Source organism: Lynx rufus, unplaced genomic scaffold, assembly GCF_022079265.1.
Source record: "Lynx rufus isolate CCGP_SWC_20201006 ecotype Redwood Valley unplaced genomic scaffold, mLynRuf1.p SCAF_4, whole genome shotgun sequence".
NCBI lineage: Eukaryota > Metazoa > Chordata > Mammalia > Carnivora > Felidae > Lynx > Lynx rufus.
In genome coordinates, this window is record NW_025814856.1 from 168,821,077 (window position 1) to 168,847,773 (window position 26,697).

At 58.5% G+C, this 26,697-nt stretch overlaps 1 protein-coding gene and 1 non-coding gene across 3 annotated transcripts in view; one reads left to right on the top strand and one right to left on the bottom strand.

The window, feature by feature from the left end:
* Positions 1–9,672, top strand: part of UBE3C (ubiquitin protein ligase E3C) — a 121,600-nt gene extending 111,928 nt beyond the window's left edge. For both annotated transcript variants that reach the window (XM_047097399.1, XM_047097400.1), the window contains one exon: positions 8,118–9,672. In XM_047097399.1, the coding sequence (XP_046953355.1) occupies positions 8,118–8,288 (171 nt within the window). In that variant the 3' untranslated portion in view covers positions 8,289–9,672. The remainder of the gene's footprint in view (positions 1–8,117) is intronic.
* Positions 3,979–4,069, bottom strand: TRNAQ-UUG (transfer RNA glutamine (anticodon UUG)). Its single transcript has one exon. It is a non-coding gene; the product is annotated as a tRNA-Gln (tRNA).
* Positions 9,673–26,697: the final 17,025 nt, after the last annotated feature.

The following is a 26,697-nucleotide window of genomic DNA, read 5'->3' on the forward strand; positions in this document are numbered from 1 at the left end:
GGATATGAAGATAAACCTGTTCGTGAGTAATAGTGACATCAGAACTAAAATCACCTGTCTTCCACATTATCAGAGAGGGAGAAAACAAGCATCCAAAACAAGGCAAACAGTACCAGCCACATGTAGAAAACAGATGTAGCCAGATGTAGAAAACAGCACTCAGAGTCATAAAATAGACACTTAACATTAATGAGAGAAGGCCGACCCCTTCCAACAATGAATATACATAGAATAATGCCATGTGTTAAAGGGTTTAAAAACTCTGCTGTGCACAAGCGACACACCGAAACAGTGATTCACGAAGACTGAGTGATGCTTCTGACCCGGCGTGTAAGCCCTGCCCCCGAAACAACTGTGTGAACCTGCCCTGTGGCCTTATGCGCCAGCACCGGCCAGGTACCAAATCAGACAAACAGCCTGAAGGAAACGTGGCTTTGCTTCTTGGTTCCTCCTGGGCGTGTCGTGGACTGTGGGGCTGTTGCGTGTGGGGGCCCACAGAGCAGGAAGAATGCAGGGGGCGGTGCACAAGTGCATGGACCCCTCGGACCCCGGAGAGGGTGTTCACTGGACCAAGTTTTATCATCATCTGGTGATGGAAACAGTTCTATAAACGAAATTCTCCATATGAAGATCGTAATACCGTTACGTAGTTTTATCGGTAACATTCATTATGAGAAACCAGGCTTCTAGTATCTTCCAGTTTCTAAATGACCCCCACACCTAGAGGTAAAAAAAAAATTAAGCACGTACTTTCGTGAAGGGAAGTTAGGAGGACCTGCTCCCATCAAAACTGAGTGGAGGACCCAGAGATTTCTGCCAGCGCCTGGTTAATTAGTCCCAGGCCAGTAAAAATTAGGGGTCTTGCTGGAAGAGGAAGGTTCGGAAGGTTCCAGCCATTTTAGCAGCCAGTGCGGGAGTCTGTGTAAAAGGCCTGTGGGAGCGCTGCAGGTTGGAGGGAGGAGTGTGGGCCTTATGTTGGCTTTTGAATCCCAAATAGTGAAAACCCTCTTGTCCCCTGTTGGGGACCCCACACAGTCATAACTGACTTGTCACTGTCACATGAATGTTACTTGTGGAAGTTATGAGACAGTCTTCCTATCTTGGATTTTTTTCAATGATCTAAAGCCTATTAAATGTAGAATTTAATATAGAGTTTTCAAACATCTTTGCAGCCGTCATATGTTAGACTCCACAGTTGGAAGAAGTCACCTTGCTGTGTGCGCTCTCCAGTTGGGCCGCGTGCCCGGGGAGGCTGGCGGGACTCAGGTGGGGGAGGAGGGCGGCCCGCGGGTGGAGGACCGCGAGGCAGAGGCGGACGTGCGTGATTTACAGGTCACGAGACTCCTTAGCGCCGGCTTAGCGGCCGAGAACAGCGCCTGCTAAAGCTAATTAAAGTTTAATATGTTCAATGAGTGCGATGGCTATAGACAAAAAGGTCATTACAGCGCTGTAGAAAATTGTTAAGTTGCCATCAGGCCACATAACAAATTGATGGTTTTTCTTACTCTGAATTAATGCAAATTCCCGTTGTGCTCTATTTAATAATGCACGAAATAGTGCCCTTGACTCAGATTGCAGTGAAGAACAACTTTTTTTTTTTTTTTTTTTTTTACTTTTAAGACTCCAAGTGGGGAATTCAATTAGCATTCTGAACGGAAAGCCAAACCGGGACATTTTACTCCAAATGCCCTTGAGCTCTTCCCGCCCAGGCCGTTGCTCGCCCTCCTTCCCCGCACCTGCCCTCCTGTCTCACCGTGTGATGCTTTCATCGCAGTTTATTCCAGCATTGCAGAAAATTATTGTGCTCAATGCACTCAAAAGGCTAAATAATAAATGTAATATCCTTTCTGTTTCTCTTTTGGATCCTGTTTTGACACTTTTATGAGACACTTAAAATAGCATATGAACTGTAATTGTTTTATTATTTTTTTGAACTGTAATTGTTTTAAAAGACAGTGGTTTTTAGCACATACCGTATGCCACGTATACTGTTTGAATAAGCGCTTTTTTTTTTAACATTTATTTATTTTTGAGAGACAGAGTGCAAGTGGGGGGAGGGCAGAGAGAGAGGGAGACACAGAATCCGAAGCAGGCTCCGGGCTCCGAGCTGTCAGCACAGAGCCTGATGTGAGGCCTGAACTCACAAACCGTGAGATTATGACCTGAGCTGAGATCAAGAATCAGACGCTTAAAGACTGAGCCACCCGGGCGCCCCTTAAATTTTTTTTAATGTTTATTCATTTTTGAGAGAGAGAGAGAGAGAGAGAGACAGAGCATGAGCAGGGGAGGGGCAGAGAGAGAGGGAGACACAATCCGAAGCAGGCTCCAGGCGCCGAGCTGTCAGCACAGGGCCCGACGCGAGGCTCAGTCTCACGGACCGTGACGTCATGACCTGAGCTGAAGTCGGATGCTCAACCGACTGAGCCCCCCAGGCTCCCTAAACGAAGTTCTTCATTGAACAGTGGAGAGATGTCCAGGGGCTGATTGGTAAGAAGCGTGTAAGTCTCCATCCGGTGTTCTGTGGGCTGTTCTCTTAACCTGGTTTTGCCCACGTCGTAAAATACACACTAAATTCAACATCTAAATGAAACGAAACCAGCTGGAATGCAATTTGGGCCAGTTGGGTGCCTGTCGTGCTGGGTGACATGGTCTCCTAGAGTCCCCGTCAGAGGAGGGACACGGTTCCAATTTTGCTCGCTCGTTTCCACTACAGTGGTTGGTAGGTAATTATTTTTTATACTGTTTCACCATAATTCTTAAATATAATTTAAGCTGATTATGTGCTCAGTCATGTAGGCCTTTTTTTCACTCAACGTTATATCAGGGTCATTTTTCCTCATATTAAGTCATCTTTGAAATATTTTTAATAAACGTCCTAATGTCCAATCATGTGAATTTGCCACAGTTTACTTCTTGTTCCATCAGTTGTTTACAAGCCTTCCTTCCTACTGGTGTGGGGACCATCTTCGTGCATAAACCTCCGTCCAGGTCTGCGACCGCTGGTGCACAATACAGTCCTGGGGTTGGAGGTCACGGGATGTGGGTGTGTAGGCGCCAGACTGCCCTTCACGGACAGTTACGCAGGTCATGGCCTGGAGAGGAGGGTTCAGAGAAGGTGCCAGTGGGTGTGCACGTGAGCAGGGGCCGGGTCGTACGTCTGCCTGGGTGCTGGCGTTGGAAGCACAGGCTCTCTTGTCACAGCTCTGGGGAGGAAGGGCACTGACCCGGAGCTGAAACCACCCTGGTTCTGGATAACCCCCCCCCCCACCCCGCCGGCACCCGTGTGTGTAGGCCGCCGGTTTGCTTTCTGGGCCCCGTGTTCTGCACCGGGACAGAGGGGGTGCGGCACACTGGGTGTCTGGAATCCTGTAGTCATGGAGCGCGAAAGCCACGCGTGCCCGAGAGTTAGCAGATTCAGGCTTTTGGGATGAAGACCGTCTCCACGTCTTCGCGTCCGCGCTGGAAGAGAACACGGAAGGCCTGGCCTGTGTGTGATGAGTGTCTGTGTATAAGAGAAGGATGGAGCCCCCGGTCGTTTGTAGCCAGCGAAGGATTGGCATTTCCAGAGGTCTCACGCTCAGCCTGCCTGGTCAGTTTAGCCTGCAGATACGCCTGCACAGGTGTGAAATAACTGAAGCACGTGCTTATTCACAGCATCAGTATTTGTAAAAACAAGGAAATGAGTGATGCCCATCAACGAACTGCTGCATACGTCTAGTGCAACACTGTGTAGCCTCAGAAGCAGGAAGCTGGGTCGATACAGAAAGATCGTAAAGACACATTATCAAGGGAAGACTTACACACGACACTGTACGCACGCGTTGTGCTAACGTTTCATGTTTGTTACGTACCTATTTAACTTTTTTGACGTTTATTTATTGAGAGACAGAGAGACATAGAGCATGCGCAGGGGAGGGGCAGAGAGAGGGGGAGACACAGAATCCGACGCAGGCTCCAGGCTCCGAGCTGTCGGCACAGAGCCCGACGTGGGGCTCGAACCCACAAACCATGATCGGGAGATCATGACCCGAGCCAAAGTCGGACGCTCAACCGACTGAGCCACCCAGGCGCCCAACATTTCATAGTTTTTAAATGGGGAGGGAGAAAGTAATTTTTTAAGTAGGCTCCACACCCAGCATGAAGCCTAATAACATGGGGCTTGAACTCACGACCCTAAGATCAAGATCTGAGCTGAGATCAAGAGTCAGATGCTTAACCAACTGACTACCCAGGCACCCTGAAAAATTTTTTTTCTATTTTTTCTTTTTCAAGTTTTTATGTATTCTTATTTTTTTTAACGTTTATTTATTTTTTGAGAGACAGAGAGAGACAGAGCTTGAGCAGGGGAGGGGCAGAGAGAGAGAGGGAGTCACAGAATCCGAAGCAGGCTCCAGGCTCTCAGCTGGCAGCACGGAGCCCGACGTGGGGCTCGAACTCATGGACTGTGAGGTCATGACCTGAGCTGAAGTCGCATGCTTAACCGACTGAGCCACCCAGGCGCCCCTTCAAATTTTTATTTAGATTCTAGTCAGTTAACTTACCGTGCAATATTGGTTTCAAAAGTAGAATTCAGTGATTCCTCACTTACATACCACCCCCAGTGCTCAGCACAAGTGCCCTCCTTATACCCATCCCCCATCCAGCCCATCCCCCACCCATCAGTTTGTTCTCTACTGTGGAGGGCCTCTTGTGGTTTGTGTCCCTTTCTCTTTTTTTTTCCTTTCTTTCCCCCTCCCATATGTTCATCTGTTGTGTTTCTTAAATTCCACATAGGAGTAAAGTCATATGGCATCTTTCTCTGACTGACTTATTTTTCTTAGCATGAAACACTAGCTCCAGCCACATGGTTGCAAATGGCAAGATTTCATTTTTTATGGCTGAGTAGTAGTCCGGTGTGTGTGTGTGTGTGTGTGTGTGTGTGTGTGTGCGCGCACACACACACACACACACACACCACGTTTTCTTTATCCATTCATCAGTGGGTGAGCGTTTGGGTTGCTTCCATAGTTTGGCTGTTGTTGATAGTGCTGCTATAAACATTTGGGTGTATGTACCCCTTTCGAATCTGTATTTTTGTATCCTTTGGATAAATACCTATTAGTGCAATTGCCGGGTCGCAGGGTAGTTCTGTTTTTAACTTTTTGAGGACCCTCCACACTGTTTTCCAGAGTGGCTGCACCAATCTGCATTGCCACCAACAGTGTAACGTCGTTCCCGTTTCTCCACATCCTCACCAACACCTGTTGTTTCTTGTGTTTTCGTGTTTCTTTGATTTTAGCCATTCTGACAGGTGTGAGGGGGTATCTCATTGTGGGTTTGATTGGTATTTCCCTGATGATCAGTGATGTTGAGCATCTTTTTATGTCTGTTGGCCATCTGGATGTCGTTGGAAAAGTGTTCATCTCTTCTGCCCATTTCTTCACTGGAGTATTTGGTTTTGGGAAGTATTAAGTTTGAAAAGTTCTTTATAGATTTTGGAGAAAATATTTTCTTGTATATGCACTAATCTCTGTGGGATAATACTTAAGACCCCCAAATATTACTGCTCAGGGGACGGGGGCTGGGCAGCTGGGTGGGACAGCAGGATGAGAATGTTTACACCGTGCCTTAAAAAATAACCAGAGTGACATCATCAGGTCTAAAAAATAATCACATCAATCCCCTGGTACCGTCAGTGCTCCCGGTACAAACAAGCCCCGGGCCGTCCGCCGTGCTTGCTTGGTGCCTGGCTTTGCTCTTTTCTCTTTCTGGTCTGTGCCGTCCGTCTCCCTCTCGTCTGGCGCTTTGTGGTGTGATTACTGGAGGAGCTGGGTCGTTCCTCCCGCATCTCGTTAGGGGTCGTGAGAGGTCTCATCAGCTTCCAGATCTGAGTTTTCCTCTTTTGGCGGTAACGTTGCATAGATGACGTCCGCTCTGTGTTTTCCGACTTGAGCACCACGGATCCGGTGCCGGGGAGTCAGCGGTGCGCGGTGCTGAGACCGGCGTGCGCGCCTGGGGTCGCTGGTTTGGCCGTCTGTCACAGAGGCCCCTTGTGGACACTCCCTAGATCCATTCCTGGCTTTTTTTTCTTTTTTAGTGTGTCTTTATTTGGAGAGAGAGAGAGAAAGAGAGAAGAGCACGCACACACACACGTGCAAGTGGGGAAGGGGCAGAGGGAGCGTCCCAGCAGACTGTGCTGTCGGCCCAGAGCCTGACGCAGGGCTCGTTCGAACTCACACATCGCGAGATCACGACCTGAGCTGAAATCGAGTCAGACACCCATCCAGCCGAGCCATCCGGGCGCCCCGGAATCCACTCTGTAACGTAGGGGTGCGGCCGAGCCATCCGGGCGCCCCGGAATCCACTCTGTAACGTAGGGGTGCGGCCGAGCCACCCGGGCGCCCCGGAATCCACTCTGTAACGTAGGGGTGCGGCCGAGCCGCCCGGGCGCCCCGGAATCCACTCTGTAACGTAGGGGTGCGGCCGAGCCGCCGGGCGCCCCGGAATCCACTCTGTAACGTAGGGGTGTGGCCGAGCCGCCCGGGCGCCCCGGAATCCACCCTGTAACCAGGGGTGAGACGACTGCATCAGCTGTGTTCCCGCTGCCTCATCTGTTCACTCATTAGCTGGAATTTCCTATAAAGAAAAACTTTATTTTTTCTCTTCAACTGTTTGGTTCCCCTGTGAACAAGTCACCATCAGCCTTCAGCTTCCAGTGTTCGGAATCTCGAGTGGGTGAGCCCACATCTCCTACAGGCAGGTGTACCTCTGGTTCCCTCACTACCACGGTGAACGCGCGGGCTTTAACGTGTTCTGCGTTTCAGGCCGTTGCTGTCATTCTTTTTGATATTCAGAGTGCCCTCCTGGGCGGGGGTGCCTTCAGGCGGGCCCTTTAACCCACGGAGTTCGGGGAGGCTCCCTTGCGTTCTGGTGTAACAGATGGTAACGTGTGTCATGCGCCCTTCTGGGCTCCACATGGAATCCAGATTTCCCCCAGGAGGCCTGGCTCCTTTCAGTGAGAAATGGGACTGTAGAGACCAAACCTGCCTGCTTAGTCTGTTCCTTGTCACGCGTGGGGATTGTTTGCGGCCTTTGCAGGGGACAGTTAGGAAATGGTGTTTTTTTCCCCTGAAGAGAAACGTATATCACAAGTTCAAACTGAGACTTCCAGTTCAAATATCGGCTTGTATTTGATTTTACATTTACATCTTGTTTTACCACTGATAATCTCGGTTTCAGTTCTCTCCTCGGCTTCATCTCCTGGTGAGTCCCAGGACCGCACAGTTACAGTCCTTTGTGCCTGTGCACTACTTACGTGTAACACGACCGCGGCTTTGGAACCACACTCGGGATGATGCCTCCCTGCGTGACAAAGCCGTCAGTGCACAGGCTCATTGTTTCATTTTGCTTTTGGCATTTAGACGTTGTCCCCCCCCCCCTTTTTTTTAAATGTTTATTTATTTTGAGAGAAAGAGTGGGGGGTGGGCAGGGGAAGAATCCCAAGCAGGCTCCATGCTCATCGAAGACCTGACACAGGACTTGACCCCACGACCCTGAGATCATGGCCTGAGCGGAAATCAAGAGTCAGACGCTCAACCGACTGAGCCACCCGGCACCCCTTTCTCTCCCCTTTTGAGTGAATTTGTTTCTTGGGGGTTTGTTTGTTTTGTTTTGTTTTGTTTTGTTTTTGAGTGAATTTGGTCCTTGTTTGCTGTTACCCCATCCACATGGCCGTCCCGCCTGCCTGCAGAGTGTGCTGGTCTGGAGAAGACCGCCGCCCCCTCCCTGCCCCGGGTGCCGCCTTTCCCACATTTCCACAGAAACAAACAGGCCTCTGTGTTCAAGTCTTCACCCTCTTAGCTTCTTGAATTTTAAACAGATTTTCAAAAGACTGAAACACAATGCCTTAGAGGCCCTATTTACCGAACAGGTGATTTTTCCCATGAATGAGCGCTGTTCTCGTCCTGTTCCCTGCACGGAGTGTAGTCTGGGGTGCGGTGAAACACCGCAAGTCTTTTGGGGAAATGTGACCACAGCAACTTTTTACTGTTTGAAGCAGGTGAGTTTTGTGTGCTCTTTAAGACATTCATTCAACAGCCTGCCTGTTAAAGCCGCCCCGTGCACCCCTGTCTTTTCAGGAGCTGTACCCCGCGTTCTGCATTCACAACGGAGGCTCTGACCTCGAGCGGCTCCCCACGGCCAGCACCTGCATGAACCTGCTGAAGCTGCCCGAGTTCTACGACGAGACGCTTCTGCGCAGTAAGCTTCTCTACGCTATCGAATGTGCTGCTGGCTTCGAGCTGAGCTGAGCGGAGGCCGGAACTGACCCTCTGCAGAGAACCGACCGGTGCCCGCAGCACAGGCAGCACCCCCCGGCCGCCGAGGGCGCTGGGGCCGGGCTCCCGCAGCTCTCCGCGTACCCCCATCCCTCATTCCACCCCCTCCATTGTCTAGATGGTCCAGTAAGTCACGGCCACTTACTTAGACGGACACTGCTTTTCAGATAACTTAGAATAACAAGGGTTACGTGCCATGCGGCTACGTTAGTAAATTTGCCAACAAGAGCACAGTTTTAAGACTAGTGGCGACTCAGTGAAATTAACCAAAGATGAAGCTTTGGCTTTGCTGGTGGACTCGAGCCTCCCTCCGCCGGCGGGGCTCCTGGCGGGGCTCTTGGAGGGCGGCGTGTGCTCCGTCCGCAGAGACGTGGGGTCTGAGACGTGGAGACGTCACTCTCAGGGCCCGCTGCTTCTCGTGTGGCTGAATTGTTTACAATCCTAATTGTTAAAACGAAAGGCATTTTCTCTCCTGCTGCCTTTTCCCAAAGTGGTTAGGTCTGGAAAATACACAACGTGATAATATTTTATTTGTGCTGTTTAAGCCATTCCCCTGCACGGGACTAGCATGCTTGTTTCGGGGTACCGAGGACCGCACCGTGGTGGCTTGGGTACTCCCGTGTGTGGGTGTGTGCGAGGGGACGTTCATCCCTCTTCCCTTCCTGGCTGCACGCTGTGGCGGGAGAGCTCCCGGGAGAGGGGAGGGTCTCGTCCAGGCCCCACGGCACGCGTGGCCTCTGGGAAGTGGCGACGTGGGGAGAACAGACACTGGCATCGGAGTCACTTGAACCAAAGGGGCGGCTGCGGCTTTGCACTCAGTGTGGCCCCCTGTGGCCGGGCCATCCGCGGCCCACCGCCCTCCTACCCCGGGGCACGCGCCCCCCTCCCGGATGCGTGGGGTAATGCGCCGCCTGCGCCCTCCCCTGCGCCCTCCGCTTCTCGAAGGTGCTGCTTCTGGAGGAAGACCAGCCGGTCCCACGCGGGCCCGGGGGAGGGGCGTCGGTAACTCTCTCTTAAAAAGGCACTTTATCGGGACCTTCCTTGTTGCTGGGTGATTCTGGTCTCTGAAAACGGAGTGCGTCAGAGCGGCCCTCCCTCCCAACCAGGGGAGCAGGGGATCGGTGGGGGCGTGGAAGGGAGTGTGGAGGGGGGGCGTGGAGGGCCCAGTGGCTATTCCCCCCCCCCCACCCCAGCATTTCCTGTCACCGGGGCTGGGGGCCGTGCTGTGGAAGTGACCAGAATTAGCAATATGCTTTTAAATGCGGGGAAACTGAATGACACTTTTAAGACAATGACCATATCAAAACAAAATGTATAATTTCGTAATTTGAATAATAAATTAAGTGTTTAAATGCTATTTGTAGTCTTGATATACAGAAATAAAATAATTAGGGTTTGTCCTTGGTTTTATTTTTATTTCAGGTTGGTTTATGGTGAATGTTCTGTATCTTCTTTACGTATTTGTGTATTTTATTATCCGTATTTTGAAAATGGATTATCTGGGACTGAGGGGGATGGGCAGTTCTACTTCCTTGGGTTTTTTTTCTCAGCTGCTCTGAGCTTATTTATTTGTATGTTCCAGTGGTTACATATTTGCATTAAATGTTTTCCCCAAGATTGTGTTGGAGTCCACCGAAGTCATTGTGATCACTTGTGGTCTGCCCTGCTGAAACGACCAAGATCCTCAGTATGCGCTGGTTTTGTCACGGACGTTCGAATGGCGCCAGGTGACCCGTGTGACAGCAGCCCGTGATCGTTCCCACGAACCCGGTAGAGTCCGCAGGAGCGCCTGCCGTCGGAACGCACCGAGAGGCTCTGGCAGACGGACCTGTGACGGCCCTTCCCGCGGCCCCCGGCGACCTGACTGCACAGCCCCCTGCCTGGGAGTGACCGCCACCTTCCCAGCCTCTTGGTGGGCCGAAGAGGACGTTGTTGAGAAAAATCACGCCTGAGGCAACACTCTCCTTGCTCTGCTGTACTTCGTGCGCACTGCTGGTAGCTCTGTGCTCGAACCTGAACGTCGAGTCCCGGGGGGTTAGGCCAGGCACTTCTCACAAGCTGTCGCCTGCAGGTGGATTTTAGCCGGTAACCTAAAAGGGCACCGAGTTATGGCTGCACAGATGGCCAAAGCTTGGGAAGATCTGTTTAAAGAAAATTAAGATCACGTGTTGCTAGTTTCTCGTGGCTGCCATAATGTGACCACAGACGGGTGCCCGTAACAACATCTGTTCTCGGTGCTGGAGGCCCGGAGGCTCCCTGTGGGGAGGAATCTGTTCTTTGCCTCTTCCCCCTTCTGGTGGCTGCTGACGCCCCCGGGCTGAAGTCACATCTTCTGCCCGCGTCAAATCTCTGTCTGCGTTTCTCCTCTATGGATGCTGGTCCAGTGGAATTAGGGCCCCAGGATCAGCCAGTGACCTCAAGATCCTCGATTACATCTGCAAAGACCTTTTATCCAAGTAGTGTCCGTTCACAGGTTCTAGGGGACATGAGCCTCCGTTGGAGGCCGAGAGGCGAAGTTCACCACGCCGTCTGACAGGCGGAGCAGCACGGTGGACGTGCCCTTTAACTTGAAAGTTGGGAACCTCTAACTCCCGCGTGGCCGTGGCCCCCAGAGCGCTGCGCAAGTCCGTCCTTTGCCATCAGGGAGTGCAGGGTCACACTGGATCGGTGTTACCCAGACTGGAACGAGGTGATCCAAGGAGGAACTCACAAGTCTGCATCTTTTCTAAGCTAATTTATTCATTTTGAGGGTGAGAAAGTGTGAGCGGGACAGGGGCAGAGAGAGAATCCCAGGCAGGCTCCGAGCTGTCCGTGCAGAGCCCGATGCGGGGCTCGAACCCACAACCCTGAGATCATGACCTGAGCTGAAATCAAGAGTCAGACGCTCAACCGACTGAGCCACCCAGGCACCCCCACAAGTCTGCATTTTTAAAGGGTCCCGGTCCTTCCTGGGAGGCTGTTGGAAAATGATTACGCAGCCTCAGACACTCCTGAGCGGCCAAGGCCCTCCTGTCTGGGGCCGCCGCAAGTCGGAACCGACGTGCGTAGAGTCTGTGTCCGCTGTCCTGGGCAGTACCGGGCTCTCTGCTGCTGGGGCAGGTCCGTTCCCTCCAGCTCGGGGGCCCCAGCCAGGGCTCCGAAGGATGGGCAGGGTCCCCCTGTGTCCCACCACCCCCGCCGCAGGCACACAGGAGGAGGGTCTCCAGGGATTCTGGGCCAGACCTTGTGTCTGTGTCGAGCAGCAGCTCCCCGCTTGGCTTCCGGGTCGGCCTCCCAGACCCCGTGGGCCCAGGACACCTGCTGAACCCGCAGCCGGGCCCCAGATCATCGGCCCACCTCCCCCTCCCCACACGGCCGCCCCACGCACCCTGCCAGCTCTCCTCCCAGAACCGCCAAGCTGAGGACCTCTTGCCATGTTCTGCCACCTCCCTGTTCTCTGCTGTGGCCTCAGGTTTGCCTGGATCTGAGGTGCCTCCCGGCGTCCCCCTACTTCTGCCCTCACTCACCTCCGGTCTGTTTTCAACTCCGTCGCCAAAGAAGACCCTGGATCCTCAGCCGGTCCTTGTCATTACTCCGGGTGGGACTTTCTGGCGTCTCCCAGTAAGAGCTGCCAGTAACACCCAGATCCCTCTCTCTTGCTGACTGGGCCCCACCGGCGGCTTTGGTTTCCTTCCCTGGCCTCAGGGCCTTTGCACTCGCTCCCTAAGCATGGAGTTCTTCCCACAGACACTCAGGTGGCTCCCCCCTCACTTTCCTCAGGCGGTTCTTGGCTCGGTATCCCTTTCCTTCCCCAACCCCTCTCTGTCCCCATCATGACCTTTTGTGATGCATAGCTTCCTCAGTGGCACTGGTTTCATTTTCGTCTAAACTGCTGTATCCCAGCGCCTAGAATAACGCCTAGCGCACAGGTGCTCAGTAATTGTTGAATGAACTTGCTTCACGAAGGAAGAAAGGGTTTGCTAACCACAGTAAGCTGCAAGTTAACGCCTCTGTGGATGCTCAGAGTGAATCCTTGGGCCCAGATTAGAAACCTTTTGCGAGCAGAGTAACGAGAAGCTGATGATCTTTACGGCCTGCCCTGCCCTTCCGGCCCCAGAGCGGACCCTTTCTGGGGCACTGCTCCTTTACTGGGGACTTTGGTCCTGCAGTCCTGTCACTCGACACCTGCAGTCCTGAGAAAAGAGGGCTTTGTCAGCCTCCCCAGTGCTGGTTACCAGGTAACCTTCGGTCCTCCCTGTGTTCTCAGACCCGCGCAGGCTCCATCCGGTAGGCGCGCGTGAGGCTGTGGTATTAACGGTGTGACAGACAAGTCCCTGCCTGCCCTCCAGTCCCAGTCTGTCCTGGCTTCTCTTAGCGACAGCTCCCTACCAGCCACCATCAGGAGCCAGTCAGTCGTCTTGAAACTTGAGCCTCTTCAGAGAACCAGCCGGACTATCCTACTTGCGTCTTCACGTGGTGACTTTAAGATGATAGGATATAAAGCAAGACTTTTTTTTTTAAGTTTGTTTATTTTGAGAGCGAGATGGGGGGGAGGGGCAGGGGGAGAGGGAGGGAGAGAATCCCAAGCAGACTCTGTGCCACCAGCACAGAGCGCAGCCTGGGGCTCGAACCCACAAACCGTGAGATCATGACCTGAGCCGAAGTTAGATGCCCAACCGACTGAGCCACCCAGGAGCCCCAAGCAAGGCTTTTAACAAAAGTCTGTAAGTTTACAGGCACCTGGGCGGCTGGGTTAGTTAAGCCTCTGACTTCGGCTCAGGTCACGATCTCATGGTTTGTGAGTTCAAGCCCCGCGTCCCGCTCTGTGCTGACAGCTCGGACCCTGGAGCCTGATTTGGCTTCTGTGTCTCCCTCTCTCTCCGCCCCTCCCCCACTTGAACTCTGTCTCTGTCTCTCAAAAATAAACATTAAAAAAAATTTTTTTTAAGTCTTAAAGTTTAAAATCCCATTGCCTTCCTTCCCCAAAATATTACACATGGAGTTGGCATACGGGCAAGCAGTTCCACTTCCAGGGTTAAACCGAGACGTGGGAACGTTCAGCCAGGCTCGTACGTAGGCTCTTTCAGCAACATTATGCACAGTAGAAGAAAGACTGATGGGGAATAAACAACATATCTCTGGACAGGACACCCGAAGCACAGGCACAGAAGCGGAAACAGATGGCCGGGCCGCCTCAAAGTATGCAGCCTCTGCGCCGCAAAGGAGTCACCGACAGAATGAGACGGTGGCCTGCAGGTTGGGAGAAAATATGTGCAAACCACGTATCCTTTCGGGGGTTGGTATCCAAAGTGCACAAGGAGCTTCAGAGCAAAAGCAGCCAGCTTAAAAAGTGAACCAAGGACCTGAGCACACATTTCTCCAAAGAAGACGTCCAGCCAGCCAGCAGACACGCGAAAAGATGCCCAACATCGCTCATCACCAGGAAACGCGAATCAAGCCCACAGCGAGATGTGACCTCACGCTGGCCGGGACCGCAAAAGCCAGCAACACAGGCGACGACGGGTGCTGGCGAGGACGCGGAGCAAAAGGGACCCTCCTGCACCGCCGGAGGGCACGCAAGCTGGGGCGGCCACCGTGGAGAGCAGTACGGAGGGTCCTCGGAACGTTAAAAGTGTAAATACCGCCAATCCCATTTCTGGGTATTTACCCAAAGGAAGCGACATCAGCGTCTCACGGCAGCATCCTTCACGGTAGCTGAGACGTGGAAACAACCCTAAGTGTCCACGGATGGATGGGTGGACGAGATGTGGGGGCTCGGGTGACAGAGAGAGCCGCGGTGGTATTCCGCCATGAAGAAGGAAACCCTGCCTGCCGCGTGTGGCGGCCTGGACTCACCGGGGGACCCTCCGCTCGGTGAGGCATTCGCCACACGACGACAGATGCCGCGTGATCTCCCCTGTACGCGGACCCTGACCAAGCAGAACTCCTGGAGGCACGGAGAACGGTGGCTGCCAGGGGCCGGGTGGGGGAGGGGGGCCGGCCACCCTGTGCGCGGCGAGCGGCGCCCCGTGCCCTCCCCACACACGGAGCGACCCGGGTGGTGGCCGTGGGCGCGGCCGCCGTTCCAAGTCCACCGCGTGCGCGCCTGTGAAATCACGCACAGCCCGAGCAGGTGCAGTTCTCGCCGATCATACCACAGCAACGCTGGAAAAAAACAAGAAAAAAAACGAACGATGGAAACAAGCGTGCTTCACACGCTCCGGAGGCCCTGCATGGTCCTCGGGGCTCGGCGGTCCCTCCCCTGGCGCTGCAGGCTCCGGACGCCGCTGTCAGTCCTGCAGGGTTTAACGACGTGACCCCCGCAACCCTAGGACAGAGCGCCTGGGAAGCCCCAGCGTCAACCACCAGTGACCGAGCCTAAAGGCCTACAGCTACGCACGTCGCAAGGGGGCCGTACCCCAGGTCTCTAAATTTCTCTCATCTGGGCAAGCTGTTTGTTTACTTAGACGCAGCCTTTTCCCTTTTAAACAGACTACCTTTTAGGACACTTTTCGCTTCGAAGCCAAACCACCCGACGCACACATTCAGCACCCAGGACGACGTACCCAGGATCCACCCAGCACCCAGGACGGGAGACGGTCCGGCAGCGATCGACTCCAGCTGCTGCTTTCGCGGGATTTGCCGCTTCTCTGGCACCACTACCCACATGTCCAGCGCGCGGCCGCGTCCCCCCCAAACTCGTAACCCAGGAGGGGATCGGCCGCCAGGGCAGAGCCATCACGCCGGGCGGTGGCTTCAGCAGCGCAGACCAGGTGTCCCCGAGGCTGCGTGTCTCTCACGGCACAGGGACCCCGTCCCGCCCGAACACGAGCCCCCAGAGCCGCCTCCACGTCTGCTCGGTCCCCTTCTCGCCCCTCGTGCCGCGTTTGTCCTGTGACTCTGTCTCGTGCTTTGCTTTGTGTGATGAGTCAGGAGCCACGTTAAACACGAAGTGAGCTGTCCCTGAGTTTGGAACCGGGGACCTGCTGTAACCTTGCGGTATGACCGCGTAGACGGCATCACGGAGAGATGGGACCGGTGCCCAAGGCGGAGACGGGAGCCCTCCGGAGAGGCTCACCGGATGCCCAGCCCACCGCCCCTGTGGTCTGGGACCCCCAGTGCTGGAGCCACGGGAAATTAACCTGTCTCCCTCCTGCGGGGACCCTGACCCGTCCCCTCCTGCGACCAGCCCAGCGCCACCTGCCCTTCCCTTGGGCTCTGTGACACCGCGGCTTGAGCGGGACACAGGGCCCTCTGTCCCCCAGCCGTGTCTTCCCCGCAGCTTGGCTGGGCTCTCCCGGGGGGCCTCCTCTGTTCTGTGCCCAGGGGGTCACCGCGTCCTGTCCACACAGAGGCGACTCACGGCCGGGTCCTCAGCTCACACCTCCCTTTGTGCCCCACCTTCTTGCTTCGTGCACCCCGCTTGGATACCGCAGGGCGCCTCCCCGACCCACACTCAGATGTCCCACCACACTCTCCCATGTCCCCCAGGCCTCCCCAAACCCAGGCGCTGTGCCTCCTCCCCGGCCACTCCCGCAGCTGGACGCCCACCCGCTGGCGTCTCTCACGGGGTCTGTGTCCCCCACTAGCCGAGCAGTGCCGCCCGGAGAGTGACCGGCTCGGCACTCCTCGGCGCCCGGTGCGCTCAGCGCCAGTACTGCTAAGGAGGAAGGCAGACGGGCGTCAGGTGTGGACAAAAGACAAAATATTTGAGATAAGTATGATGAGAAATTTATCGTTTCCATGTTTATGGGTCAAAGACATAAGTATTATATTTCATACTGAAAGGTCACCATGAAGACAAGGCCTCACGCTGTTGGGGTCAACAGTTTCTGGAATTTTCTAGAACTCACTGACTCTTTCCTAACGTTTGAGCATCTCAGATTCCACATTCAAGCTGGGACCTTCCGGGCTCCTCCCCTCCCTCCCCCTGAAGTCATGGCCACACTCAACTCATCTCCCCTCTCCACCTCCTCGGGGCACCAAGACCCCCCACCCCGGGCTCAGCGACTCACAAGATGGACCCCCAGCACTCACCGTGCGGGCTCACTCCTTTGGAAGGACGCAGATTAAAGCAGGAAGGGCGTGTGGGCTGGGTCGGGGGAGACGACAGCAGCCGGGTGGGAAGGGCAGCCCCGGGGAGCTCGCCGGTGCCCCCGTGTCCACAGCTTTTGTTGGTTTCGCTCACGTAGGCACACGACACCCATGACTGACCTCACTTGCTCGTCCTGCAGTCCCCTTGACGGCCACCGGGCACAGCCAGGCCCAAAGCCCCAGGGCACACAGAGACAGGCGCCTGCCAGGACAGGCGGGCCGTCAACCCAGCCCGAGGCCGCAGGCACAGAAGACACTCTTAGGAGGCAGGACATGACGAGAGCTGCCGGACTTCCCCAGTCCCCAAGACCTTTGGAATGTGCGGGGCTGGACGCCCCCCTCCACGGCACCCCGGTCTGCACCCGCACCGTGCACACGGACCCGACCTGGACTGTTGTCCCGGGAGGTTAGGCCTGGGCCTCGGTGGCTGCGGGGGCCCCAGCACAGGGTCTGCTCACCTCAGTCAAGGGGAGATACTCCCACGCTGACACCACGTGGCTCCCAAAGTTCCCGAGGGGCTCCCCCACCAGCCTGTGCCCGTCTGGGAGGGCGCTAACCACGGCCTGACACCAGCAGAGCCGCAGCAACTATTTGCCGCCTGCTGCATGCAGGCTCCAGGAAATGGAAGCCCCCGGAAGGTGGTGTGGAGGCACAGGCCTGGCAGGAAAGCCGGGTGAACAGGAACACGGGGAAATGGCTTCCGTGTAACTTGGAGCCAGACTGTGATGTCAGGGCCGGGGGCTTGCTGTCTGAGCTCCAACGGCAGGCCCGGCTGGCCTGACATGAGCACATCCACGTCCAGGGGGACCAGCCGTTGATACACAACTGTCCACAGACAGGGCAGGGGGATTCAGCTCCCTCCATGCAACGGTGGGGGTACCTGGGGGGAGATGGGAATTATCAGGGCTCTGATGGAAACGCACGGTTTCCTTTTTTTATTTATCTATTTTGAGGGAGAGAGAAGGAGCTCGAGCAGGGGAGGGGCAGAGAGAGGGAGACACAGAATCCAAACCAGGCTCCAGGCTCCGAGCTGTCAGCACAGAGCCCCACGCGGGGCTCAAACCCACCAACGGTGATGAGATCGTGACCTGAGCGGAAATCAGGAGTCAGAGCTTAACCGACTGAGGCGCCCGGGGCATCGTGCACAGGAAGGTTACTGACAGTGGAGCAGAAAGGGGGCTTTATGTGACGCCAGCTCCCAGAGGACCCCTGGGGCCAGGAGAGAATAGAACACCCTCTGTCCTTGGTCTGATGCTCCTTGGGGAGGACTCGGCCGGTGTCAGCTGAGACGTGGCCCCAGGCTAATCACCTGTGGCCAGAGGGTTGGGCCACGTCCCACAAAATAGCCCTGAACCCACAGCACTGGGTCAGGCCCGTGGCACCCACGCCCACCCAGGAGACGCTGCTGGGAAAGCGGCTGGGACCTGCCCGAAGGCACAAGGTGGCCTGGCACACAGGGGCAGGGTGGGCGGCCGGAGACCCCGGGCGCCTGAGACCAGGCCCTGCCAGCACCGTGGTGTCGTGTGGCCTCCCCAGGGAGGGAGCCGCTGAGGGCGGGAAGGGGAGCCTGCCGGCGGCTCGGTGCCCGGGAGCTCCAGGGCCTAGAAGGAGTGGACTCCTCACGAGGATGTCCACGTGTTTGAGGCCTGTGCTCCCGGGCCCCCCGAGGGGACACGGGGACATAGAGCGGATGGTGGCCGTCCTGTGACGGAGCTGGGACCGGCTGGCCTGGACTCGGTCCCCAGGGACGCGGAGCAGGAGGGGGGCGGAGGAGGCCAGGAAGGTGTAGGTTGCTCCCCCGCCCCCCTCCCCCCCCCCCCCACGACACGCAGTAGCGTTCTTTCCCCCGGGAGCCGGGAGCCGGCGGGGAAGGGGAAAGCCTGGGGTGGGCGGGCGGGCGCTGTCGCGGGGGGCACGCCTGCTCCCGGGCCTCCCTCCCAGCCCGCGCCGACACCCCGCCGCCCTCTTCCCCCGCCCCCAACCTGCCGCTGACCGCACCCAGCCCGCAGTTCCGCCTGTGGCAGGCAGGGGGCGCCGGGGCTGCACGCGCCGTCCGCTCGCACCGACACGCGTTCGCGTGCGTGTGCGCATGCGCCGCAGCTGCGCACCCTTGGCGACCACGCGCGCAGCGGCTGCCCCTCCACCTGCTCGCGGCCGGAACCCGAGGCGGGCGCTGCCGGGGCGGCGGTCCTTGCTGCCCTGGCTGCGGGGCTGGCGGCCTTTCTGGGCCCCGGGCCGCACGACAGGCGGGGCTGGGCAGGTCTCAGGGCGTGTCGCAGGCCGCGCGGTCCCTAACATTTGGAACACACTTATTTTACTTCCTTTTAAATACATTTGCAGGAAGGGGCGGCGCCTGGGTGGCCGGGTCGGTTAAGCATCGGACTTCGGCTCAGGGCGTGATCTCATGGTTCTTGAGTTCGAGCCCCGCGTCCGGCTCTGGGCTGACAGCTCGGAGGCTGGAGCACGCCTCGGATTCTGCGTCTCCCTCTCTCTCTGCCCCTCCCCTGCACGCTCTCTCTCAAAAATAAACATTAAAAAAAAATTTTAAAAACATGAACATGGGCACCAACACGTGGGTCAAAGGCCCGTCCCACGCCCACAGCGTGAGGGGCTAGTGCGTCTCCCCCGGCAGGGCACCCCAGCCTCCCATCCACCCCAACCCCCCTCACTGTGTTTAGCCGCTGCTTTTGTTAAATCCGAGCTGTCCGCGCTCGCTGTGTGGAGGCTTCTACAGAAATGACCCCTCGGCCCCCACCTGCCCGCATGTCAAGCCCGGGCAGCCGAGGAAATGGGGACGCCTGGTTGGGAATCACTGCAGGACGAGCACACCGAGCGGCGTGTGGGGACCACCGCCCATCGGTCACTTCCCTGGGCCGCAGCCTGGTCGGCCGTCCCGTCCCGTGTGTCCTTGAACCGAGACTTCCTTCCGAGCCATTCCTTTTCCGGGTGAGGCATGCGGAGCCCAAAGACAGTGAGCGCCTTAGCGTGAGATGTCGCGTGGTTAGGAAGAGGGTAGAAGCTGGGACCCCGGGCAGGATGGCGGATGGGCCGCTGGAACCCGTGTGGGCTACTCCCCCCGGGGGGCAGTACCCACGGGGGGGTCCGGGCGGGGACCGGTCTGGGGACATTCTTAGTCTCCACAGCCCGGGCGGACGTGCTCCCGGCATGGCATCCATGCGTGGAAGCCAGGGGCGCCGTGGGCGGGCCACCGAGCTAGGAGCACCCCCCCCCCAACACGGAATGGTCAGCCTCTAATGCCCTCACCTCACCTCCGCCGAAGCACAGATGAATGAATGATGGATGACGGCCCAATAAATGTTTTACGGCAGAGACACTTCATCTCCAGGCCTCAGCCTTCCCACCGGACACCTGCCTCTCCCTGGGCAGCCTAACTCCCGGGCCATCAATATCCACTTTTTATGAACAGGCAGCACAAGGCCAGGCCGTGCGGGTTATAAAGCACGTTTAATCTTTCAAGTCATTTAAGACGCAGTTTCAATTATTTACATCTTTAGCAGAACCATCAGTCACATTAAGCGATCTGCCGTCTGGGCCAAGGATTCTGTGAAACAGAGAGGCGGGGGCGGTAGACAAGGCCGCTTCGCCGAGCGGGGGGGGGGGGGGGCGGGGGGAGGGGGCAGCCACAGGGGGAGGAGCAGGGCACCCCGCGAGGCAGGAGTTTCGGCGACAGTAAACGACACCCGTATCCCAAGCGGCCCCCACTGTCCATCCGCGTCCCGTGGCACCCACGTCCTGCACCTTGTCTAGCAGCAAAGCAGGGAGGGCGCGGCAAAGACCGGCTTCTGGGCCTGCAGCCCGGGAAACAGGGAGGCAGGGGCGGTGGCCAGGACCACAGTCCCCACTGCGGGCCCCTCAGGACCAGTGGTGGCCTCCTGGTCGTCCACGGCCCGGGCCCGGAAGCCAAGGACGCTGGCCCCACCCGAGGACCCTAGTCCGGCCCGCGGGGCCAGGCGGTAGATGGAAGTCGTCTGGACCCTGTCAGGACAGCCCGGGCCTGGAGGTCAGAGGAGGGAGGCCGGCGCAGGGTCCACGCTGCCTGCCCCGAGGGGCACGGCCGCTGTTCAGCTGGGCCCTGGGACGGAAGCCCGGCGCCCCAGGGGCTAGAGAGGAGGAAGAAGGTGGACAGGCAGCCGCGGGGAGGGAGGGCAGGCCCCTGAGTCACCACCAAAGGATACTGGGCGGGGATGCTGCCCCTGCCCCTGCATCCGGAGCCACTGGGGAGGGGAGAGGAGCGACATCAGCAGGGCAAGCCCCCCACCCCCGCACAAACTCCATTGCCCCCCCCCCCCCGGTTCACGCGCAGGACACCGGCCGCCTTCCCCGCCTGGGCAGAGCCGCGCCCTCAAGCCGTGCAAGTGAGGGCGGGTCCATGTGGTCCCAGAGCCGGGTTAGTGGAAATGCCCTCCCCCACCAGCCCCCACCCGACCACCCTCCCGACCAGGTTAAGGCGCATGCACACACGCCCTGGCGTGCGCGCTCAGGCCCCATGTGGGGACGGTCCGCTCGATGCACCTTCCTGGCCCTTCCGAGGGACCTTCTGGCGCTCCTGCGGCTGCCGTGCCCCCCACCGGTGACCTCGTGCCGGGTCACTGGCCACGCACACATCTCTGGAGGCTGAACTCGCACGGGAGGAAACGCCAGGGGCAGGAAGGCACTTGCATGATTTGGGAAGTCACCGTTTGTTGTTCCACAAAGCCCGAGGGACAGAGCTGGCCCCGCGGTGGGGTGCGGGCCTGGGGGCTCAGAGGAGCAGGTGGGGGCCAGACTCGGCCTTTCCGGTGGGCGCAGACAAGGGTTTGCTGACCCCGGGTTTGTGAGCAGGTGTCTGACTCAGCGCCAGGGCCCCAGGAGGAAGGGGGCGAGGGCCTGGAGGGCCGTGACAGTGCCAACCCCAAGCGGACGTTGTGAACTTGTGACATTTAGGAAGCCTGGACTTCGGGCAGCTGTGTGGTCTGGGGGGCAGGGAGGAGGAGCCTGGGATGCAGGGAGGCGGGGCCCGGGGCGCAGGGAGGAGGAGGAGCCTGGGATGCAGGGAGGCGGGGCCCGGGGCGCAGGGAGGAGGCGGGGCCTGGGATGCAGGGAGGCGGGGCCCGGGGCGCAGGGAGGAGGCGGGGCCTGGGATGCAGGGAGGCGGGGCCCGGGGCGCAGGGAGGAGGAGGAGCCTGGGATGCAGGGAGGCGGGGGCCCGGGGCGCAGGGAGGAGGAGGAGCCTGGGATGCAGGGAGGCGGGGCCCGGGGCGCAGGGAGGAGGAGGAGCCTGGGATGCAGGGAGGCGGGGCCCGGGGCGCAGGGAGGAGGAGGAGCCTGGGATGCAGGGAGGCGGGGCCCGGGGCGCAGGGAGGAGGAGGAGCCTGGGATGCAGGGAGGCGGGGCCCGGGGCGCAGGGAGGAGGAGGAGCCTGGGATGCAGGGAGGCGGGGCCCGGGGCGCAGGGAGGAGGAGGAGCCTGGGATGCAGGGAGGCGGGGCCCGGGGCGCAGGGAGGCGGGGCCTGGGAGGCAGGGAGGAGGAGCCTGGGAGGCGGGGCCTGGGGACGCCTCTTCTGGCCCCTCCTCCCTCTGGCTTCTGGCGGGGGGGGGGGGGGGGGGGGGGGAGGGCAGGTGAGAGCCGTCCACGCTGTGTTCCCCGGGGAGATGACGCTTGCTCTGGCCTTGTCTGTCCTGAGGTTTGACCCACTGGTGTTCTAACAAGTCCCCTCACGAGGGTGCCTGTGGCCTCCCGCCCAAGACGGGGTGGATGAGCCCCAGTAAGTACGGGGGTCCCCATGAAGACGTGGGGCACGCGGAGACCCGCGGCAGAGCTGGCACAGAGCACGGGCGAGCGTCCAGCACCCCGGAGGGGACAAGGAGGCAGGAAGGAGCAGGTGCGGGAGGGGCCCGAGTCTCGGCACCGGCAGGCCTGTGAGGCCTGGCCCCACCCACAGCTCCTTCTGGAAGCTTCCCTGGGCTCCGCCGCTGCTACGAAGCCTCTCCTTCCCCGGGCTCCCCAGAAGTTTACCCAGCACGGGTTTTTATGCATTTCTTGACACTTGTAGGGGATCCCTCCACCCCCTTCCCCCATGCCCCCCTTTGTGAAGGAAAGGGATCCCCTGACCTGCAGACCCCCAGACGGTGGGACTGGTCACATCTGCTCGCTCCCGGAGGACCAAGGCCGCTGGAACAGGCCCTCATCGATTAATGATGTCTGCCGTGGGCGCAGAGGGGCCCCTGGTGGCCTGTGTGGGAGGGTCGCCGTGGCTGGATGTCAGGGAGCGCCGGGCTGCGAGCCCGCCAGACTGACAGCCCCACTCTGTCCCCCGCTCTCCCCGCAGAGACCCCCTAGTCCGGCCCCAGAGTCCCCGGGCGCAGAGCGCGGCTCACCTGCTTCCCTGTGGGCCTGCCGCCCAGGTGCGGAAAGGAGGGACACCTTCCGAGTCAGAGCTCGGGCTTCGCCGGGCTCTGCTCCGAGAGGCTGGCCCCCTGACATCCTGGACGGGCCGGAGGCTCACGTCCGGTGGCGCACCGTGGACACCGCAGGGTAATCGCCCAGCCGGACCCTCAGTCCCTGGGTTCCAGTCCAGTGTCCACGTAAATGGCAGGCGGGTGACACCTCCCGCCCTCCAGGACCTCGGCCTGGCCAGGGTGTGTCCCGCTCTGCAGGCCACCTCTGAGGGACCTTGTGCAGAGATAAAGTCACGCCCCTTCGCACACTGGCAGGGCGAAGGCCAAAGGGCTGACCCCGAGTGGCCTCCCGACTCAGGAGGCCCGGGTGCCCAGCCAGCCGCACCGGCCTTCCGTCCCTCGTGGTGGGCCTCTGGGAAGCAGGCCTGACCAGGACGGGAACGTCAGTGGGGACAGCTGGGCCGCAGAAGGAAAGCCCCAGGGAAGTGGCTTGGGAAGGGAAGGGGACACACACTCATTTACTGTTCACATGCCTGCTAAGGTCCCCTAAACATCCCAACACAACATGAAGGATCCCATCCTGATCCCCAGCACCCCTCACAGGAGAACAAAGGCCGGGATGGAAGCGCCCCTGCAGGTTCCGGAAGGTTCTAGAAGATTCTAGAGTGTTTGTGCCTGGGCTGCCTCAGAGGCACCCGTCCGTTCAGGGGTGCAGCCCTCATCTGGGAGGAGCCCGGTGAGTTGCACAGGAGGGACTGTACTGGCTCTCCGGGGCCGGACTGAGGGCTGAAGGGTTGAGGTTCAGGGAGGGGCGGCAGGAAAGCCAGCTCGGAACCAAGAGACTCAAGCTTGTCAGCTCCAACCCAGGGCAGTTTACGCAGGCTCGCTGTGCCTCGGTTTCCCTCGTGTGCAATGGTGGTAAGAAGACCCACCTGAAGGCTCGCTGGGAGAGTTTACGCGCAGCAACTGAACCTGCACACGTCAGTTGTCCCCAAAAGGCAGCTGTTATTGGGAAGGGGCCCGCGGCCTCGGGGCTCCCCGACCTCGCGGAGCTGGGGCTCGGCAGCTGGCGGGCAGCCACCCGGACTTCAGGCTCTCCGGGCGGCACACCCCATGTGAATCAGGGCTGCCGCCAGCCGGGTGGAGCCAAGGACTCGGTGACCTAATGGCGTTGGCTTTGCTCCCTGACCTTTGCCATGCCAGGTGGACAGGGGCACCGGAGCCCTGGGCCTGTGGGGTGTGCAGGGGAGAGGAAGGGGGCGAGGCGAGCCCATAGTCCTGAGGCCGCGTCAACCCACCCCGGGCCCCGGGAGACGGCCGCCTGGCGCCGTGGACACTCGGCCGGCCGCCTGCCCACCCCCTGGCCGCCGCTGTCTTGGCCCCCGGTCCCCGTCCCCCCCGGCCGCCGCTGTCTTGGCCCCCCGGTCCCCGTCCCCCCCGGTCGCCGCTGTCTTGGCCCCCGGTCCCCGTCCCCCCCGGCCGCCGCTGTCTTGGCCCCCACCTGTGCTGCAGGCCGGGACCCACGTCCACCCACACCGCATCCCAGGGCCTCACCCTGCACCAGACATTGTTGGAGTTCAAGAAACGTTCGTGGAATGAACAAGGGCCTGTATAGCCGGTGGAGGGGGCGGTGAGGACCCTGAGGGCCGCCACTCTTCAGGACACGCAAGCGTCTGACGGGGCTCCTCTTGGAGATCCCGGAATGAGAAGTCAGAATTCCTGCCAACTGTTAGGTTCCTGAAGTCACGTTAGGCTGCACTTTTCAATAGCGCTTGATTTTCGTGTCTTTAAGTAACATCGGTTGCCCGTAATAATAAGAGTGAATCATTTTTCTGTGATAGGGACATACTAAAAATTATGAGCTTTTTCTGTTTTAAAAGACATTACACTAAATGCATGGTTCACTGTAATTTAAAACAGCTCTGAAGAAAATAAAATAAAATGAAATGAAATAATAAAATGAAATGAAATGAAATGAAATAATAAAACAAAATGAAATAAAATAAAATAATAAAATTAAATTAAAAAATAAAATAAAATAAAATAAAATAATAAAATAAAATAAAATAATAAAATAAAATGCAGCTCTGGCTCCCAATTGGCTGATTTCCTTTATCTTAAGATCGTTCCTACATTTCTCAGAGTCTTGATTTCATCATCATGGATATTTAAAGAGTTCAGTTTAATAAGAAATAATTGCATTTAGTAGCACCTATGAGAATCTGCAGCCCGTGGCCGCCGCTCAGACGTGGCTGGGTGGGTGGCATTCAAATACTGTGCCGCTGTGTCGGCCAGCAAGGTCGCAGCCACACAGACCTGCCCCCAGGGCTCAGAAGCGCCACGGCCGGGCGGGGGCGGGGGGGGGGGGGGGGGGGGTGACCCGAGCCAGGCTGCCCTTCCGGCCAGGAATGACTTGCAGCGGCACACGGGTCCCACGCGTCTCCACCGTGGCGGCAGCTCCCAGGAAGGCTGCCCGGGTCTCGCCGTCTCCCAAGTGCCCCGGTTCCCGGGAGCGTCTAGGCCACATTTTACCTTTCGGCTCTGGCTTTGCCCTTGACCCCGGGGATTTCCCCAGCCTGGGATGCCCTTATGTTGATGATTAAGGTCTAATTCTTGGAAGAGAATTATAGTCCCTTTTCCTGTCTTACCAGTTTCTCGGCTGATTTTCTCGGGATTCAGAACAACGTGGCGTTTCCCCGAGAAGCCCTGGGAAGGAGCTACCGCCCCAGCCACCGGGCAGCCGCCGGGAGGCCAGCACCGCATGCGCGCTGTGGGCACAGCTCGGAGGCCGCAGGCAGGCGGTCAACGGCAGCCGCCACACCAGCGCCGGCCCCCTCCTGCCCGGGGCCTTCGTGTCCTTTCCTTGGGGCCAGGGAACGAGTGGCCGCTAACAGGGGCTCTGAGGCACAGCGGGGGATGAGAGGCTGTATTTAGATCTAGGTTTCACTCTTTTTACATTTATTTTAGGAAAACGTAGGCTTTACCCGTATTATTACACAGAATGACCTTTTCTGGCCTTTGATGAGCATGTTAACCCCCAGTTTGAGGACAGCGCTTTAGCCTCAGCTTTGAAATCATCAGCAAGGAGGCCGCCCCGTCCCGGAGCTGGCGGGAGCCTCGCCGTCGTAGAGATGCTACACACGCATCATGGGGCACGCGCGCAGTCCACCGGGGCGTCCCGTCGGGGGGCCGGGAGGCCACCGGCCACGCCGGGAACAGGGGAGCTGCAGCCGGGGTCCGGGCGGGCGAGCCCGTCGCCACCTAAGCGGGCAGTGCCCCGGGAGGAGAGGACTCGGGCCGAGGAAGCGGACACCCCACCCGGGGATCCCAGGCCCCCGGACCCCAGCCGCAGACGGGCGCCTCGGGGACCGGTTCTGCCAGGACTCGGGGCGTGTCCCGGGGTGGGGGCCACCCTGGGTCTGGTCAAGGTGGCCGGCTTAGGCAGCGCTGACAGCGGGAACGGGAGGCTGTTCTCCAGGGACCCAGCTTCCCACGGAAGCCGCGGAGAGGGGACGTCGGTTCCCCCAGGCAGTCTCGGACCCTCCGCTCCACAAACCGCTGGGCACGGCTGGCCTGCGCCCGGGCCGGGCCCAACCTCTGTGCAAGCGCCGCGTCCCCTCCCCGCCCTCCCGTGGGGCCGGGCAGCCGTCCTGCGGGAGCCTCGGGGCCCACGCGGTCTCTCTCGTTTCCGTGGGGTCTGCCGGGCGCGGCAAATGGTAAGTCGGAGGTTTGCCTGTTCCGCGCCCTGCGGTCTATATCCCTTTCCAGAACCTTCTGCAGACGGACCCGGCCCTGCTCCTGCTCGCCCACCCTCTCAGGAGAGAGCTGTCCTGCTCCCTGCCCCGGACGCGTCTGCATTCCAGGGGCACAAAGGACGGCGCGTCACCCGTAGTGACGAGACCAGGGCGGG